This window comes from Marmota marmota, unplaced genomic scaffold, assembly GCF_001458135.2.
Source record: "Marmota marmota marmota unplaced genomic scaffold, marMar, whole genome shotgun sequence".
In the NCBI taxonomy this organism is placed as follows: domain Eukaryota; kingdom Metazoa; phylum Chordata; class Mammalia; order Rodentia; family Sciuridae; genus Marmota; species Marmota marmota.
Window position 1 is genome coordinate 376,429 of NW_026000226.1, and position 20,302 is coordinate 396,730.

Sequence of the window (20,302 nt, forward strand, 5' to 3'; positions counted from 1 at the left end):
GTATTACCACTCAAGTACTATCTATGGTACTTCAGAGCGGGTAGGGAGGAGACCTACTTAGATATAATGTCAAGTTTTAGACTTCAAAAAATTTACTTAAAAAGAAATATTTGGCTGGTCATACTTCAGAAGTAAAAACTGCAGCCTTTGGCCTGAACTCAGCTGGCCGCATCTCTTTATGTATGAAGTTTTATTGGAGCACAGTCACAACCACTAGTTAAGTATTGTCCATGGCTGCTTTCAAGTTATAAACACATAGCTGAGTGGCTATGACAAGAGACCAGGATTTACACAGCCTAAGGTAATTGCTATCTTGCCATTCACAGAAAAGTGTTCTGACCCTTGATTTAGTGTCTCATACTCCAAATTATGATTGTAAATATCATAATGAAACTATAAAAGCCTTAAGTTTCATAGGTGAAAACAGTTCTAATGCAGTCACTATTTTGACTTGAGGATCTGGGTGGAGATAAACTTGTAAACACAACTAACGTGTTAAAAGAATTTTCTGTATCTTCAAGATCACTTGTGCTATTGTCTAGAACTTCTGCATCCCCCAAAACGAAGTACTTTTGTTCCACAATATAATGAATTGCAATAGCATTTATACTTACAGATGTTCTTCAAGCTTCTTTTTTAGAAGAACTGACTGAAAATGAAAATAAAAATTAGTGTAGTACTTTAACAAATTATTTTTAAAAAATTAACAGTATTAACTAACTTTGAGTGAACCCTCAGTAATTTCTTTGACCAAGAGAGCTCAAAACATAATATGCCACAGTTTAATTCTGTTTAATAAAGAGAGAAAAGCAATATGTGATAACAGTAAGTATAAACACCCAGAAACTGTATCTGAATCCTCTATCTGCAGTCAAGTAAATAACTACTAATATTCCTGACTGACTCAATATACAGGTAGGACTTTAATAATAAGATCTTTCCCAATAACTTTTTATCTGTTATATTGTTTCCCTTGTACCACAATGAAGTCTCTGATCAATTCCCTTACTTTCTGACTTGTGAATATGCAGAGGCTGCATATAATTTATGCATTGGTATGAGAAGTATAAAGGATGATAGTATGTACAGATTTAAATATGTTGGAGAATTCAGCTTTTGTATTTTTTTTTTAAAGGTCTCTCTCTTCTCTTTAAAAAAAAAAAAAAAAAAGTCGCCTGAAAAGCTGGAGATAAAAATTGACCTAAAAATAAACAACGAAAAATCACTAAGTTTCATAATTAAACACTAATAAGGTTATATATTAATAATGAATTTTATAAAACATTTCAACATAAATGATTATATAATTAATTCAGCCAAATCCAATTAATACAGGCTTATTAAACAAGTTATTCAAATTGATCAACAGTAGCAATGAGGAAAGAACAATCCCTTACACTAAGTTCTTCAATTTTCAGTTGTATTATTTAATAATGGTCACCATAATTGTTTATTCAAGTCCATTTTAATACAACTTAGGAACATTTTAAATGCACTTCTTTTCTCAGTATGTCTCGTATCACTGCATCCCTCAAACACACAGACAACAATCCTATTAGCATTTTGATTTTTACTTGTTCTCTCTAGTAAAGAGTAATAAAAATTAAATTCTTTTAAAAAACCTCAACTTTAAATTTTGTAATTATGTTTTGATTAGACTCTAGCAAAACTAATTTGAACTGAGATAACAGATAATAAAATAATAGGTGGTCAATACACCAGGCACTGCACTAAAGTGTGTCACATACAACTATCTTATGTAAACCTCACAACATTATAATATTAGCCCCATCTTAAAGTTGAAGAAAATGAGGCTGAAGAATATTTAGAAGATTTCAATTAACAGATCCAAAATTAAAATCCAGGTCTATAAGACCCCCAAATCCATGCATCTCCTTTCCTTTTATGTCTTCTATGCAAAGTACCTTTCCAAATTGAAGACTGTTACTATCCAAATGTATGGCAGGAGGAGGCCAGACTGCATTAGGATGCTGGTGTCAAAATAATTTATATAAATGAATTGATTATAATAATGGCCATAGCAGGAGTGATGGGGGGAAAATAAAGGTAGATTTCTCTATGATTTGACTTTTAAGATCTGGATATCCTGTAAGTATCTTAACTATAAAGGATATAAACATAAAAGGCAAGTAATATTGGTATATCCATTTTGCATAAAATTGCCTTTATTTAAAATTTTAACATCAACTATGATGTTGAATAACAGTTATAAATCTAAAAACTGCTCAATATATAGAAATGAACAGGAAGCCATACTTACAATAGCCTTGAGCAGAAACCATGCCAAGAGACAGAGAGGACATATTAGTATGAAGCAAACACAGCAGCCAATAGAAGGAACGATTTAGTAATTCATGAACAGAAGTAAAAGATATGAATTTTTTTTCAGAAATGTACATTTTTCTTTCTTCTATGTTCTCCTCATCCTGTCTTGTTCTCTGGAGTTTTATATACTGTGGCTAGCTCAAATTATCCATATGACTGGATATAACAATGCTTTTCTGCTTCCATGCTAAAAACAAATGACATAAAAATAATAATAAAAACATGCAAACCATCCTACTCTGACTTAAGGTCACATGAAAGAACTGTGTTTGTGATAACAGAAACAGGCGGAAACTATGCTGTTGTTCCTCAGAGGGGACCAATTCCATCTGGCAGGTTGCTCTATGTGATACACATTCCTGAGATGCAACACTGTGAGTTAGTGAAGAGAAATATAAGGCAAACATCAAGTGTACAGGGGCAAAGTATCACATACTCTATTTCTCCAAGCCATTTGAAGGCAGAGTTTTAAAACAGAAATAGTTTTCCAGTTGAATCTTTTCTACACACAGAAGAGAGCTTAGAGGAAATTTTTGCTTAATTTAAAGCAAGACATCTCATTAGGCAGTCAAATCAATCAATCAATCAATTTATGCAAACAGTATTTGGTAGGGCTGGCATTTCAATTCTGAAATATGTTCTCTTAAAGTAATGGTCCACAGCATATTTAATTAGATTTGATTATCACAGTGATACCTAACCAGGCTATGCCAAGTTATTTTTAAACAATAAACTCCCTTACTTATGGTTTACAATGGTCATCATCAGAACACTAAAGTTTAGCTGATACTGATAGTTCACCAAATTTACTTTGTTTATGACAGGCCCTTCTTCTCCCTACCAAAACAAAAATACAGAAAAGTCTCCTTTAAGTTTTAGAGACCAGAAAAAAATTTACATTTATCCCAGTTTAAGAGACCTAGAGATGCCAATGAATAGAAAATGTTACAACCTGTGGTTCATTTAAAAGATTTCTTAATTAGGCTCAATACTGTTTTAGTACACTAATGATTTGCAATTTGTGATCTAGCATTCTGGATAAAAACATACCTCTTTTAAAAGCATGACATTGGGCTGGGGTTAGGGCTCAGTGCATAGTGCTGGGTTCAATCCCCCACACACCCCACTTCAGTAAGTATGACATTTCAAACTAGTTCCATTTTGATAAAGCTATAATTTAAACACTAGTGACAATGAAAGAAGTTGGAAATCAATTTGGGAAACAAAGATGACTACACCAAGACAATAGTTGAGGAATAAACTAAAATCACTAATTAGAAAGAAGGGCATGTGTTGTCAGTCTAAACTAAGTGTATATAGAGAAACTGATTAAGTCCCTCTGGAGCATTCAATACTTAGTATTCTCAAATTTTAAGTACTTACTTAAACTCCCTCTCTTTGATTCCTTTTGTTTTAATACCCTCTTATGTTAATAAGGGTGAGTGGCTGAATCTATACTTTTGAATTGATCCCCCAAAATGACTGTATCAATGGAAATAATCAAGTATACATTCAAGACTAGAAATTACAGCAAATAACACTGGTAACAGGAAAAAAATGAAACAAAACAGCTGGCTGAAGCAAAGACCAATTAAATAAATAAAATTTAGTTTTCCTCTTAACACTGTTTTTTTAATACGTTACAAGCCTTAGCTCTATTGCATACTTCTCATTAAATGGAAAAGACTTGCCAATTATAATCTATTCAGTGTTTCTTTCTCTCTTTTTTTCTTTTCTTTGGTATTGGGGATTAAACCCAGGGGCACTTTACCACTGAACTACATCCCCTGCACTTTTTATTTTTAATTTTGAGACAGGGTCTTGCTAAGTTGCTAAGTCTGGCTTTGAACTTGCAATCCTCCTGTCTTAGCCTCCTGGGTGACTAGAATTACAGGCATATGCTACTACACCCAGCTATAGCTCTGCTTTTTCTAGAGAATAATTAACTACTCTGTGTTACTGAAGCACTGTGATATACAGTTAGCATGAGGAGGTGAAGAAAGACATCCTTTTTGGCTCAACACATATTCAATAGGAAATGTGTCAATTATGTAGGCAGAGAGATTCAATATGCAGAATGCTAAAGGAATATTTAAAGTGGGATCAGTGGTGCACACCTGTAATCCCAGCTCCTCTGGAATCTGAAGCAGGAGGATAGGATTGCAAGTTCATCACAGGCAACAGGGTACTATCCTATCTTAAAAGAGGTAGGAGGGATTCACAAATTCAGGGAAAATGGACTTCTAGGGATGGCATTATTTTCTTCCATATCTAATTTACATTAAAATTTTTACTTGAAAAAAAATATATATATATTGACAAGAGGGAAAAACCCTATTCTTGACATCTGAATGCTGAATTGAGCACATTTAAAACAAAGTCTCAATTAATTCCTTATTTGTTAACTAGAAATAAACTAATTCTAAGCAGAGTAAATCTGAAACAGATAATTAAGTACTATCTAGTCTTTTTCATAAGGAAAGTTAGTAAAAAGAGTAACAGATTCTTTTCCATAACCAATATACTGCAAAATTATTTTGAGAGAGAACATAAGGTATACAACTTTTCTCAACTTTGTGAAACTTTTGAACTATGGCTGGTATATATTAAAACTTACATCTTCTGCTTTTGAGCCTTGATCTTGTAAAGATTTCTGCAGTTCTTCAACTTGTGACTGTACTTCTAGAAGTCTTTGATTCACAAGCCTACAAATCAAACGTACATTAATTTTCTAAGTATAGATTTATTAATGCTTCTGTTCCTTTGGTTGTTATATTGGTTATACAGAAAGTATTATTAGCAAACTAAAACAAACATTATGGTAGTAGTACATAGTAGTTTAGTTGCAGTCTCATGTCATTAGCGGAGCTTACTTTTCACATTCTTTTTTCTATTGCTTGAATTTTTTTCTTTTGGGCAAAACATATAACCTATTTATATTAAGTTGAATAAAAATACTAGCAAAACAATTACCCAGAAGTTAATATAGATAAATTTAAAAAAAAAAAAAGAAGAAAAAGAAGAGTATTGGAAGGGTATATTAAATTTATTACAATCCATGGTGCCTCCAGTACCATAGCAGCGAAGTGACTTGTCTCAGGTATATAGTTGGTTATCACAGTGCCAGTTGTCTGAATGCCTGAGGCCTGTTCTCCTGGTTTGAGGATGTCACAGTCTTACCAGAACAGGAGCTCCAGTAGTCAGGACAGCTGAAGCTTATGCTGCTGTTGCTTTCTTTTTTAAAGCTCTTTAAGGATTTTCATTTTGAGTTCCCTGGGAAGTCTAGAAGGTGGCCATTCTGGAAGTTCCTCCCTGGGAAGTCTAGAAGGTGGCCATTCTGGAAGTTCTCACTCAGTTTATATCACCTTGGGCATATGACCTGGCTTTCCCGAGCCTGTTCCTTATCTACAAAGTTTGATAAGAACTTACTACCTCACAGTGTTTCCAAGGTGCTTAAATTTCTAGGATGATTTCTAACACAGTATTTTTGGTAGACACTTTTTTTGAAGCTGAAATGCTAATGTATATTTATTTATCTGAAATTCACTTCGGTATGCTTATAAAGTACCAGGTACTGTTATCAGCACTAACATGAAAATATCTCTTCACTCAAGGAATGTACAGTGTGGTAGAGATAAAAAGGTAAACAAAGGGCTGGGATTGTGGCTCAGTGGTAGAGTACTTGCCTAGCATGTACAAGGCCCTGGGTTTGATCCTCAGCACCACATAAAAATAAATAAATAAAGATACTGTGTCCAGCTACAACTAAAAAATTTAAAAAAAGGTAAACAAATAAAATACAATGAAATAAATACTTCAAAATGGTGTATAGAAATATACAAAAGAAACGATGACTATTTAAAAAGAATTCCATGGAGTAATTAAGGTATGTTTGATATAAATTAAGATTAGAACAATAAATAAAATGCCCAAGTGATTAAGGGTGGGAAGGGGATTTGAGACAGTATGTCCAACAAAAGCATCAAAAAATGAACCTGGCACAGTGGTGTACACCTGTAATCCCAGCTACTCAAAAGGCCGAGGCAGGAGTTCCACAACTTTGAGGTCTGCCTGGACAACTTAGCAAGACTCTTAAGACCCTTCTCAAAATAAAAAATATAAAAACAAAAAACAAAAAATCAGGGTACAGTGTTCAGAAATGGTAGAACTAAAAAATAAGTTTGTAGAGGAAGAATGAAACTAGAGGAGAAAAAGAGTATATCAGATACAATCTGCTCCTTTGGCATTTGTATAAAATGCCAAGTATATGAAACTTATAATGAACAAAGCTAAAATTTGGCTGAAATTGAAATAACCCAAACAAATTTTCATAATGCTGATTCCAGGGCTTCATAAATTATCTAGTTCAATGTGATGCATGCTTCAGTAGACAAGTTTGGTTCCCTAGGTCTTGGGTGACACTGAAGGATTTCAAGAAGGGGAAAATATAATCAGATAGCATTTAAAAAGATCACATTGGTTTTAGAGTAGAGATGTTATTTAAAAGGTCAAAGATAGGCCTGAAAACTAGGAGAAGATTATTATAATTATTAGTACTAAATATGCCTATTACTACTAAATATGCCTGAAATCCAAGGGAAGAGAAGAGGAAATATTTGGAGAAATGGCAAAAGAATACAGGAATCAAAAATAACACTTAGGATTTTGAAATTTACCGAGAAAGGAAAGACAGAAAGAACAATTTGAAAAAAGAAATATAAAGCATCTGATTTTGTATTTGTTGAAAATGTGCCTAGGAAAGTCTGTCAAACAGTAATATACCTGAACCTTAAGTATAGAGAAAAGTTCCAAGTTGAGCATGCACACTTGAGAGCCATCTGAGGTTAACTAAAATCATAAATGGCAATGTCTAGAAAGCATGTGAAATATAGTAGTAATGAGGAGAAAAGATGTCCAATGGCAGATCGGCCAAGGGATGGGGGAAAAACAACTTTACTGTGAAGAAAAAAAAGTTTGGAGGAGAAGGAAATAAGCATCACTGAATATAGAGATGAGAAAAGATAATGTCTTGAATATTCCTACTGGATTAGTCATTTAAAAATGATTAGTTATTTTAGTAAAAAATAATATAGTGAAATGGGAGTAGAAGCCAGATTGTCTCAAATTAAGGATAAAAGAGAGCAGTGAATTTTTAGAATCAAAACAGTCAGAAACTTTGTTAAAATTATTTTCATCAAGAGGTTTTAAGAAATCAAATTATCTGAAAATCTAAATTCAACACAAGTTCATAAATACATGACCAATACACTGTAATTCTGTTCAATCTTTTCAGAAAGCATTTGGGAAAAATGTTTCAAACTATAAGATGATTTCAACTTTCATCTTAGCCGCTTTTGAGATTATTTCATTAATTAACATTGTAAGCCTACTAGGTAGAAATCATTGTAAATGTCATAAAGTATAATCAGTCTGTACCAACATGTTCCTTGGGGGATTTGAAAACAATGTAAATGCCCAGCAATGAGATGGACAAGTACATATAACTGTTAACATATGAAGCATGTGAGCAAACAAATATATATGAAAAAGATTATCTGTTAAAAAAAAAGAATTATAATGCCTACTTCACTCATGGAGTTGTCTAGAGGATGAATTGAGATAACATATGCAGTATGTTAGACACAGTACTGGCACAAAGCAGATATTCTATAAATGTGAATTGTTTCTACCTTCTCTTTCTTCCTTCAGGAATTTAATTAACATTTTAATTGAAGTCTAACTACTGAATACAAAGATATCAAGGTAGTATGGAAGACAGGCTGAGCTTCAAAATTTTCTCTGAGAAGTAGGGAAACATGATCATGGGTACATTGAGAAAGTTCTCTGAGCAATTTTGTTATGGCTCCACTCTCAATCTTTTATCACTCTTCTAATATTGTTTCATCAATAACAGAACTACAGATTTAAAAAAAAAAAGTGACTCACTGGAAAGGACTTTGGAGGCCTACTACAAACATGGCCTACTAATAGCTGACATATGGGGTGGCTAACCAATTATATTTAAGGTTAAAAGACTCAGTGGGGACTCTTAGTCTAAGCCACTGGGTGGCCAAGGCACACATGGCCACTCTCAATAGTTTTTCAAACATAGCCCTATGAATGATGCAGAGTGGCTGAGGGCTGGGTCCCCAGGACACTGTGTATGGGGTCTGCTCCGCTTTTGTGCATAAGTTCAGAGAAACATGAATGGATAAGACCAGAAAATGGTACTGAAACAGTGGGAATCAGCGATTTTGCACTGGGAAGGCAGCTCTGGGAAATGTTTACTGTAGTCTGCTTGAAGTTGGGACAAAAATTGATAAAACAAGATGAGTTTGGTGTTTTGGAAATAGTGAAAACTGCCAGTGAACTCTGTTCTCCTCTATCAGAAATAACTGAAATTAATGAGCCATGTGCAGAAAATCCAGGGCTTATACACAAACCTTGTTATGAAGATGGTTGGCTGATAAAGATGACACTGAGTGACCGTTCAGAACTAGATACTAGCGAGTGAATAAGAATATGAGAAATATGTAAAATCTATTGAGGAGTAAATGGCACATTTAAATAAACTAGCGTGAAATAACAAGTAAACAAGACACAATGGGACTAACCTTAGGTTCCTGTTGCCAATCTATTACAAGATCAAGGTAGAGATAAGGTAAATATTTATAAACTCAGGAAGAACAAATTTAGGTTGATTTACAGAGGAGGAAAGGAGGACAGGAAAGAGAGTAAATGTTCTACAAAAACAGTAGAAGATAAAGTGGCAAGAAGGTGGGTATAGGTTAGGTACAAGGACTGCAAAGCCAGGAAGCCAGAGTCTGAGCCCAAGTTCCCTCTTCTGTAAAACTTACGTTAAAATAAGAAAGAACATGTCTAAAACACTTAGCCCAATGTTTGGAAAAAACAGTTGCTTAATAAATATTAGTTGTTATAATCACAGATCACTGGTGATCATAATCTAAAGGTAGGTTGTCATCAGTTTTGTAATTTAAGAAACAAATATAACACTAAGTTGTAAACAGCAGCAAGCTGTTTTCTATAATCCCTCCTACACCTACTGCATTTTCTACTTTTTCTAATACTTTTTAAAAAACACTCATTTTCTATGTTCCTAAGAACTGATGTAAAAATGCTTTCCTTCCATTTGTATTTAATGTTAGGTGTTCTTATAATCACTCTGGCATTTATGCCAATGTATACTGTTTGCTGATTCTGCTTTGGTAGCTTTAACTTTTAAAGCTATAGGAAGAAGGGTAGGATATATAAAACTGTCATAACAATTATGACTCGCAAGATTGACTCTCACTTACAAAAGGCCAAAGCAATCAGGCATAATAAAGAATCTGCAATATCAGGCAAACTATGAAATTATATAAATTATATAATAAAAATGAAAAGTCTCCCTAAAGACAGAATATTACATCAGTAAGAAAAAGGAAAATATTATGTTTATTATTTAAGAAACATTTCCCAAAAGAATCTAAAGACAGTTACAACAAAAATATAAAAGTAACCTTTGTTAAAGGAAACTGCTCATTTTAATGTAACCAAAAACTTACAAGTTCTCAGAAAAGTGATTTTCTTGTTAAATTTACAGATTCTAAATTCTCAAAATAACTGAACTGCTCATAAGAGAAATGACTTTCTTTTAGTGTCACAATAAATACCAGATTATAAAAAATAATGCTTTGTCAATTCAACTCCATGCCAATGGATCCTCTGAAACCATCAGCCCATGAAAACAATAAACTTTATTACCCTGATTATGAAATAAGAATTGAAATTGTTGCAAAAGGCTAAACTAAATGATTAGTTTTCTTTCTTTTTTACTTTTAACTAGTGATTAGAAAGGATAAATGGTAGAGCTTTAGTATCATTTTGCTTGAAAAAAAAAATCAAGAAGATAATGCTAACAGAAAGATATACAATACTTTCTGGCAAGTCTAAGTGGAGAAATAAAGTATTTTTCAAAGGCAATATAGTAGCATTTGACTCTTTTTCAAATTACAATTCCAAATTCTCTTTGTTTAAGGGAATCAAAAATAAGGCAAATAGGGAGTGCCTATGGCTGGATGCTGCCACCTATATATACTCTACCTGTTCTCTGTCTCCAGTTCATTCTTGCGTAGATTTGCGTCATCTAAAAGGCTCTGCAATAAGGCAATTTTTTCATTGTCTGAACCCTCTTGATTAATTTTTAGCATTCTATTCTCATGCTGAAGACGAATAAGTTTCTCCCTGAATGAACAAAACGAAAACTGATTACCTGGTACATTAATACAATATAGGTATAAAAAATCTACTCATGTATAGTTACAGACTCAATACACATAAGTGAAAAAGTACCTGCAATGAATGTAGCTTCTTTCTAACTGTTAAGGCATTCCATTTCAGGTTTTAAATTATTTTCTTTTAATTAATTTATTCTTTTTTATTTATATATGACAGCAGAATGCATTACAATTCTTACTATACATATAGAGTACAATTTTTCATATCTCTGGTTGTATACAAAGCATATTCACACCAATTTGTGTCTTCATACGTGTTCTTTGGATGATAATGATCATCACATTCCACCATCATTTCTTAAATTCTTTATACAAGGAATAATCTGAAGATAATAATCTCTGCATATCATGACTTATAATGAAGGCATTTTAAAATCCTGTTTCCCTTCTGATTTAAATATTTAAGCTGTGAATAAATTTATGTTTTCTTGTTCTTTGGTTCTCATAAGAAAACATGACCTCTAAAGCCAAGCTCTTACATTACCAATCATTTGGAGGACTGTTTTCAAGAAATTCAGCACACCCAATCCTAGAGATATGTAAAAGTGTAGTCTTCTAACAAGGTGAATTATTAGAGTCAGATTACTAGATTACATTGCTTTGCATTCATTCTTGTGCCAAGCCAAAGCTTACATAGAGGAATGTTAAAAGCAACAGTCACACTGAACTGGTAACCACATTTATTACAGAGCTAATATAATTAAATATTTATTCATATGAAAATGTTCTTTAAATATATAATTCATTTCTTCTTTATACAGGGTCTTCTTTAGACGGGCCCATGAAGAGAGTGCTTTCGGATACCAAATCCTATAAAAAGCTGTGCTTCTAATGAAAAACAAATCAAAATGAGAAACATACATATTAAAACCAGCTCTTATTTTGTAAACACCATAAATCTTCTCAAGTACTTTTACTTTTGCTACCCAAAAGATGAATCAAACTTGCAACTCAATAGTTCGCTGTTTTTAAGTCCTTTGGGTACACAGCCACATCAATGTTTAAAGCAGCACAGTTCACAATAGCTAAACTGTGGAACCAACCAAGATGCCCTTATATACACAATGGAATATTACTCATCAATAAAAGAGAATAAAATCATGGCATTTGCAGGTAAATGGATGGAGTTAGAGAAGATAATGCTAAGTGAAGTTAGCCAATCCCAAAAAACGAAATGCCAAATGTATTCTTTGATATAAGAAGGCTGATTCATAGTGGCATAGGGAGTGGGAGCATGGGAGGAATAGATGTACTCTAGATAGGGAAGAGGGGTTGGAGGAGAGGGAAGCGGATACGGGGTTATAAATGATGGTGGAATGTGATGATCATTATTATCCAAAGTACATGTATGAAGACACAAACTGGTGTGAATATACTTTGTATACTACCAGAGATGTGAAAAATTGTGCTCTATATGTGTAATAAGAATTGTAATGCATTCCGCTGTCATATATAAATAAAAAAAAAAACCTTGCAACTCAATTCAAGAAATCATATAGAATGTGAAATATTTTGTATATGGACAGCAATAACTTTGTATTTTTCAATTACAAAGTACACACCTTCATTGTAGGGAATAAAAGATAAAAGAAAATATAACTCTCTTTAACTCTCTGATGCAAAAGAACTATTGTTTAAATATAGCTTTCTATATGTGTATACATACAGTACACATTGCTTAAAAAATGGTACCACACAACACACATTGCACTCATAGCTGCTATTTACAGTTAAAAGTTCATAATCTTTATTATTAACTACACTTTAATAAATTTTTATTTTTTTATTTTTATGTGGTGCTGAGGAATGAACCCAGGGCCTCACATGTGCTAGAAGAGCGCTCTACCGCTGAGCCACCATCCCAGCCCCACTTTAATAAATTTTAAGTGACATACTGTTAAAATATATAAGTGAATCAGTTATTTCATTAAAGTCCGATTATGGGCAGATTATCAATTGAGTTTTAACATTTTAATAGGATATACCTTTGTGTACAAAAAATTTCCTTAGGATTAATTCTCAGAAGTGTTATTTTTCAGTTAAAAGATAAGCACACTTTTAGATGAGACATTTTGTTAATTTGCTTAAAAAAAATTATTCTACTTTAATCTTTTCCCCTACTTTGAGTATTCCAATTTCTCACTCAACATCAATAAAAAGTACGAAATAATATCCCACTGTCTATGACTTAAGTTGCAAACTTTTCATCACTGCTAATCATTTCATTTTTTTTGACAGTTCTTCTGGACATACAGCATATTCTAATTTGTATCTAGTAATATGCAAAAAAAAAAAACCTTGTCAAATCTTTATAATTATTCTTTTCTTAGAGAGCCACTGTAAAAAATTTTGAGGGGACATAGACTTTTATAAATGTTTTTAAATAATAAGTATTCATCCATTCAACTAATTTTATTGGTTCAATTATAATGTAACATATTAGGAAGTAATAAAGGTATCTCCAGACTTGATGTTGAATTATACTTCTTTTGTTTGTACTTCTTAAATTAAAAAATCATTTATTCAATGAGTACTTACTTCAACTTTTACAGTTTATAAAACTTTTACACAACCATTATTCCACTTAATAATTCCAAAGATTTTTTTTCTTTTTTCTTTTTTTTTCAGTACTAGGAATTGAACATAGGGGCCCTCCACCATTTAGGTATACCCCCAGCCCTTTTTTACTTTGAGGAAGCATCTCAATAAGTTGCCCAGGCTAGTCTCAAATTAGCCATCATCCTGCTTCAACCTCCTAAGTAGCTGGGATTACAGTTGTATGCCACACACCTACCCCTGAAGCATCAAGGTCAGCGTCCATTTTAAAAAGGAGCAAATAGGCCCAGAAAAGGTAAAAGCATTTTCCTTCTGGAAACTGAAGACTTCCCCCAAACCCATTTCTCATTCATATATATATGCTAAGTTAAATGGAATTTTAAAAGATGCTTTGGCTAAATAAGGAGGATTATTACTGAGGGAAGAGTATTTAGAGATAGGGAGATGTTTCCTCCTCTCTATAGCACTGTATCTTTCCCAGACCATTCCAAGTGGTTAGTAGATAAAACCTTAAAATTATTTTGCAGGCTGATAGCTAAGCATAACCTTTGTCTTTGGCCAAATATTTTCATTGCTAAATGTTTGTTGAGGGTATTAGTTTACTTTGTGTGAAAGATTGTCCTACTGAAATGAGAAGATCAGTTATCTGTTAGGCCAGTTGAAGAAAGCTTCTAACATGCTGAAAACATAAAAATTTAATACTGAATTCAAGTTCAAAGTATTAGTAATAAAAAAGAACTGGTTCTCTTTACACTTTAAAGGAATCATTTTTCTCCACAAATATTATGCAGTGTGACTGTGAACATCATAATCTCCTTACCTGATTTCAGGAGTAATAATCTCTGCTGCGAGGCTATCTGAAGATTCTTGACTGCCCAGAGGCATTAATCCTATAAACACAGATGCAAATACAAGGTTAACAGAAAGCACAACTACATCCTTTAGTTAAGTAATACAAACTTTAGAGGAAACTCTATCTTGAGCATTAATTTTAACAGACAAAATCACCATTTTCTGGGCTGGGGATGTGGCTCAAGCGGTAGCGCGCTCGCCTGGCATGCGTGCGGCCCGGGTTCGATCCTCAGCACCACATACAAACAAAGATGCTGTGTCCACCGAAAACTAAAAAATAAATAAAATTCATTCTCTCTCTCTCAAAATAAATAAATAAATATAGGGCAAATTTTAAAAAAAAAACTAGCAGTCTTAACTTATAGCATGAACATAGCCATTTGGGAAACAAATTAGGCATTCTGGTTTTTTAAAAAAAAAAAAATCACCATTTTCTCAAGTACAAGATCTCACTGTAGTAGTCTTACAGTATTTTACTATTTTAAGTATACAACTATGTAGCATTAAGTATATTCACAATATATAGTCAATACCACTGCCTGTTTTCAAAACTTTTGTATCACTCAAATCAGAAATTCTATAGACATTAGGCAATAACTCTCCATTCCTTCCTTTCCTGGTCCCTGGTAACCTCTATTCTACTTTCTGTCTCAGTAATTTGCCCAGTCTAAATACCCCATATAAGTAGAATCATACAATATTTGTCTTTTTGTGTTTGGCTTACTTAAAACAATGTTTTAAAGATTCATTCATATTTTGGCATGTATCAGAATTTCCTTCCTTTTGTGGCCAAATAATATTCCTATGTATACAAATGCATTTTGTTTATCCATTTATCCATCAACAGACACTAGCCTTGCTTTCACCTTTTGATGACTGTGAATGCTGCTGCTATGAAAATTTGTGCACAAGCATCTGGTTAGTCCACCATTTTCAATTCTTTTGGGTATACACTTAGGAATGGAACTGCTAAATCATACAGTAATTTTATGTTTAACTTTCTCAAGAGCCAACAAACTGGTTTCTACAGCACTGATCATTCCTACCAGCAATGTATAAGAGTTCCAATTCTCCGTATCTTCATCAGCACTTTTTTTTTTTTTTTTTAGGGTGAGTAAGAGTATTAGCTACCTTAACTGGTTGTGGTTTTGTTTTGTATGAGGTGTTGGGGATCAAACCCAATTCTTCACACATGCCAAGTAAGTGCTACTCAAGGCCTGGCATATACATGCTAGGCAGGTATATGAAATATAACCCTAACCTATTTTTTGCTTTGAGACAGAGTCTCCTAAATTGCTCTAGCCACTCCTGAACTTGTAATCCCATTGCCTCAATCTCCTAAGTAGATGGGATTACAGGCCTGTACCACCATGCCTGGGTGTGTTTTGTGTTTATTGCTATTGATTTATAGAATCTTTGTATATCCTAAATATTAATTCCTTACCAAATAGATGATTTGCAAATATTTTCTCCTATTTTATGGTTAATTTCAGTTGCTTAAAGGTGTCCTTTGATGAAGAAAAGTTTTCAATTTTGACAAAAGTCCTATGCTTTTCTTTTGTTGCCTATGCTTTTGCTATTATTAATTCCAGAGAATCACTGCCAAATTCAATGTCATCAAGATATTCCTCTAAACATTTAATTTTCTCTTAAAATTCTTTTCTCTCCACCCTTTATCTAATTGCCCAAGTTAGGAATTCTAGTACTTTATTAAATAGAATTGATGATAGTGGGCATCTTTGTCTTATTCCTGATCTTGGAGGAAAAGCTTTAGTTTTTGCCATTGAATATGATGTTAGCTACAGGTTTTGTTTTATTATTTTTTTAAGTTGTAGTTGAACACAATATCTTTGTTTTATTTATTTATTTTTATGTGGTGCTGAGGGTTGAACCCAGCACCTCACATGTGCTAGGCGAGCGCTCTACTGCAGAGTCCCAGCCCCAGCTACAGGTTTTTCGTATTTTTAAATATCATATTGAGGAAATTTTCTTCTCTTCCTAGTTATACTGAGATTTTAACATTATAAGTGGATGTTGGGTTTTGTAAAATGCTTTTTCTGAGCTAGGTATGGTAGCATATGCCTATAATCTCAGCTGAGAATATACTCAGGAGGCAAAGCAAGTGGATTGCAATTTCAAGGCCAATCTGGGCAATTGAGCAAGACTTTATCTCATGATGAAATAAAAGAACTGGGAGTGCACCTCAGTGATAGAGTGCTTGCCTAACATGTGCAAGGCCCTGGGTAAATCCCATTACCATAAGTATATACACACATAAAGGCCTTTTCTGCATCTACTTACATGATGGTGAACAGTTGTTTTTCCCTTCATTTTGTTAATGTGGTAAATTACTTTGATTGCTATGTCTTTTGAGGGGGGGTGAGGACTGGGAATTGAACTGGGTAGCAACTCAATTACTGAGCCACATCCCCAGCCTTATTTTATATTTTATTTAGAGACAGGGTCTCAGTGAGTTGCTTAGCTGTTGCTAAGGCTGGCTTTGAACTTGTGATCCTCCTGTTAATTTTAGGATCAGCTTGTCAATTTTTACAAAAAAGTCCACTGGAGATTATTTTATTGGGATTGCACTGAATCCTTGGATCAATGTAAGGAAAGCTGTAATCTTAACTGTATTGAATCTTTTAATATCTGAATATGAGAGACCTCTTCATTTATTTAGACCTTATTTTAATTTATGTAGCAATGCTTTATAGTTTTCAGTGTACAAGTCCTGCATTTCTTTCTTAAACTTATTCCTAAGCATTTTATTTCATTTTTTTTCTCTTCTTTTTGTGGATTGGACCAAGAAGCATTCTGCCTCTGAGCTACACCTTCAGCCCTTATTCAAATTTTATTTTAATACAAAATTTATTTTGTGATCTTCCTGCTTCAGCCATCTGAGTTGCAGGAACTGCTGGGGTTATAGGCGTACACCACTGTGCTTGGCACTTTTTTCCTTTTTCTCTTTTGCAGTTCTGGAAAATTGAACCCAGGGCCTCACATATGCTAGGCAAGTGCTGTACCACTGAGTTATACCTCTAGCCCTGAATGTCATTTCTTTTTCATATCACTCTAATTTTACTTTCAGAATATTCACTGGTAGTATACAGAAATACACTGATCTCATTTCTTTCTTTCTTTCTTTTTTTTTTTTGGTACCAGGGATTGAATCCAGGAGCACTTAACCATTTGAGCCACATCCCTAGCCCTTAAAAATATATATATATATATTTTGAGGCAGGGCCTTGCTAAGTTGCTGAGGCTGGCTTTCAACTTGCAATCCTCTTGCCTCCCAAGCCACTGGGATTCCACACCAGATTTACATTTTTCAAAATTTTCCATCTTAGATGTTTTCTATTTCATTCTTTTGCCATACTACACTTGCTAGAAACTCTCACACCACACTGAATGGAAGTGATGAGAGTGAACATCCTGGCATTAATTCGAGGGGAAAAAATTCAGTCTCTCATCATTAAGTATGTGGTATATGAGGTTAGCTGTAGGTTTTTCATGGGTACCCTTTAGTAGGCTGAGTAACTTTCATTCTATTTTTAGTTTGCTGAGAGACTATCAAGAATGCTGTCCCCTACTTATTTTTTAATATTTATTTTTTAGTTGTAGTTGTACACAATATCTTTATTTATTTATTTTTATGTGGTGCTGAGGATCGAACCCAAGGCCCCCGCACTTGATAGGCGAGCGCTGTACCGCTGAGCCACAACCCCAGCCCTGTCCCCTTCTTTTTTAACTTACTGATGGAACATACACATCTCTTCATGTCAGGCAAGTACAAGATTTGCCTTATTATTATTATTATTTTTTTTTCTGTACCAGGGATTGAATTCAGGGGCACTTAACCCTTAGCCACATCCCCAGCACTGTTTTTGTATTTTATTTAAAGACAGTGTCTCATTGAGTTGCTTAGCACCTTGTTAAATTGCTGAGGCTGGCTTTGAACTCAGGATCCTCCTGCCTCAGCCTCCCAAACCGCTGAGACTACAGGCATGCACCACCATGCCCAGATTCTTTATTCTTTTTAATGGCTCTACAGTACACGGCCAAATGAGAATGCCATTTCTACATTGCTGAATTTTTAGGTTGTTTTTAAAGTTCACTATGAGAAACAATGCCTTAAGCCATATTAAGGTAATTTTCTAGAGTAAAATCGTTAGGTCAAAGGGTATGTACATAAAGAAGGTAAAAATATACAGGTTGTTAGGTAGCAAACAGAAACATGAGAGTTTACATGAGATAGTCTACCTTTTCTTGATGATACAGGAGCTGAGAATAAAAAGGTTAAAGTTCAGGTTAGAGTCAAAATTTTAGAAAAACTCAAGCAGAGTTGATTAGAGACAAGTGAAAAAACTGCCAGGCAGGCAATGAAGATCCAATTATATAAAAAATGATGAATTTTTGGTGAAGATAATTAAGAAAGATATATTTTTCTTTAGTTGACTTTGGCAATTTGCAATGTGTGTGGGGAGGGGCTTTAGGCTGCCTAAATTAAGGTTTGACAAGGTTGGACTAAAACAAGGTAAGAAGAAAAGAAAGCAGTGATGAGAAAATGGTCAAAATAGTTGATAGGCAGGCTGAATAAGTTGGAAAATGAGGCCAGGTGAGAGAGCTAGTTAAGTGAGACTATAGGAAGCTGAATGCAGTGGAGTATGCCTGTAATCCCAGTGGCTCAGGAGGCTGAGGCACTAACCAACTCAGTGGTGAAGTGCCCCTGAGTTCAATCCCTGGTAAGCCCCCTTCCCCCCAAAAAAGAGAGACTATAGGAGCAGATTAGAAGGTAAAGGAATAAATAAGCAGGTTTTTAGAAGAAATAAGGAATTAAGAAAAAGGGTAGTCATGGGAAAAGAAATATTCCAGTTTTATCTAACTAACAAGCGGGACTGGTTATTAGTGTGGGAGTGAACAAACCAAAGCTATTCAAGTCATCAATCTTTCACAGTCCTCCACTGTCATGCAAGAGCAGTAGAAGAGTGAGCTGAGTGTTGATTCTCTCAAGTGAGGAAGAATAGATTTTGGAGATGTTCCTTAATGGATTAAAATCCATTCCACTTTTCTCAGCAGAGGGAAAACAAACAAAGAAATGAAAAAACACTGACTCAGAATGTTTGATATACTTTTAAAGAAGACATGAGGAGTTTTTCAGAATGAATTTCCAGGTTAACAAAGATGACTTCCATATTATGTACAACCACAAGAATGGGATCCTAATTGGAATGAGTTGTACTCCATGTATGTATAATATGTCAAAATACACTCTACAGTCATATATATTTAAAAACAACAACAAAGAAGCCCATCTGGAAACACTACATACTAGGTGATTCCAACTCTATGCTACTGAATAAAATAAACCTATGGAGATAGTAAAAAAAGATCAGTAAGATCAGTGGTTGCCCAGGGTTAGTGGGGACTGAATAGGGTGAGGGCAGACAAGGAATTTCAGGGCAGCGGAAATACGCTGCATGATACCATAATGGTAGATACATGTCAATATATTTATTCAGACCCATATGAATTAACCCTAATGTTAGTATGAACTCCCAGTGATAAAAAATATACATTCATCATTGAAACAAATGTACTCTGGTGGGGGACATTGTTAATGAGGGAGGCCATGCATGTTTGTGGGCATAGGGTCTATGGGAAATCTGTGTCTTCAATTTTACTGTGATCCTAAAAGTACTCTAAAAATAAAGTCTATTTTAAAGGTATAAAAAAGAGAAATGATTTGACCTAATAAAAACTCAAATGCCAGCAAATTTCTCTAAAAGTTGGCAAGTAAATCTGGTCCCATAACTATAGCCTATTTTCCATAATCTGGGTAAGAGTTTAAAAATTCGTATCAATTTTATTGCCTCGAACCAATTTTTCATTTTTATCTTAAAGTGAACCTAATGTTTTTGGTAATCATCAGAAATAAATCACCTTGTTTGGATTAACAAGATGTTTTACCTTGAGTGGTGAGCTGTCCTTCCTGAGCCTGCACACAACGAAGCTCTTCAATAGTTTCCTTCAGAGAATCCCTTTCTGTTCTTAATCTCTGGAAGGATATATAAACAAGGAAGGTCAGCTTCAAGCTTTATGAATTTATTCATCAGTGGTCTTTGCCTTACCTAATAAAATGATAAACAACAGTGAACCTGGACATGCTTTACATTTTGGTCTTTTATGGAAAGATCATAAAGAAAAAGATTAAAACAAATTTTTTTCATTTAATAATACTGAATGTCCACTAT

At 33.9% G+C, this 20,302-nt stretch overlaps 1 protein-coding gene across 2 annotated transcripts in view; it reads right to left on the minus strand.

Moving 5' to 3' along the window:
- Positions 1–20,302, minus strand: part of Hook3 (hook microtubule tethering protein 3) — a 102,924-nt gene that overhangs the window by 15,071 nt on the left and 67,551 nt on the right. Inside the window, exons 11-16 of one of the 2 annotated variants that reach the window (XM_048792881.1) lie at positions 20,019–20,106; positions 14,020–14,089; positions 10,450–10,590; positions 4,964–5,051; positions 2,282–2,287; positions 615–649 (exon numbers count right to left, since the gene is read on the minus strand). In XM_048792881.1, the coding sequence (XP_048648838.1) occupies positions 615–649; positions 2,282–2,287; positions 4,964–5,051; positions 10,450–10,590; positions 14,020–14,089; positions 20,019–20,106 (428 nt within the window). The remainder of the gene's footprint in view (positions 1–614; positions 650–2,281; positions 2,288–4,963; positions 5,052–10,449; positions 10,591–14,019; positions 14,090–20,018; positions 20,107–20,302) is intronic. The other variant, XM_048792880.1, reaches the window with a different exon arrangement.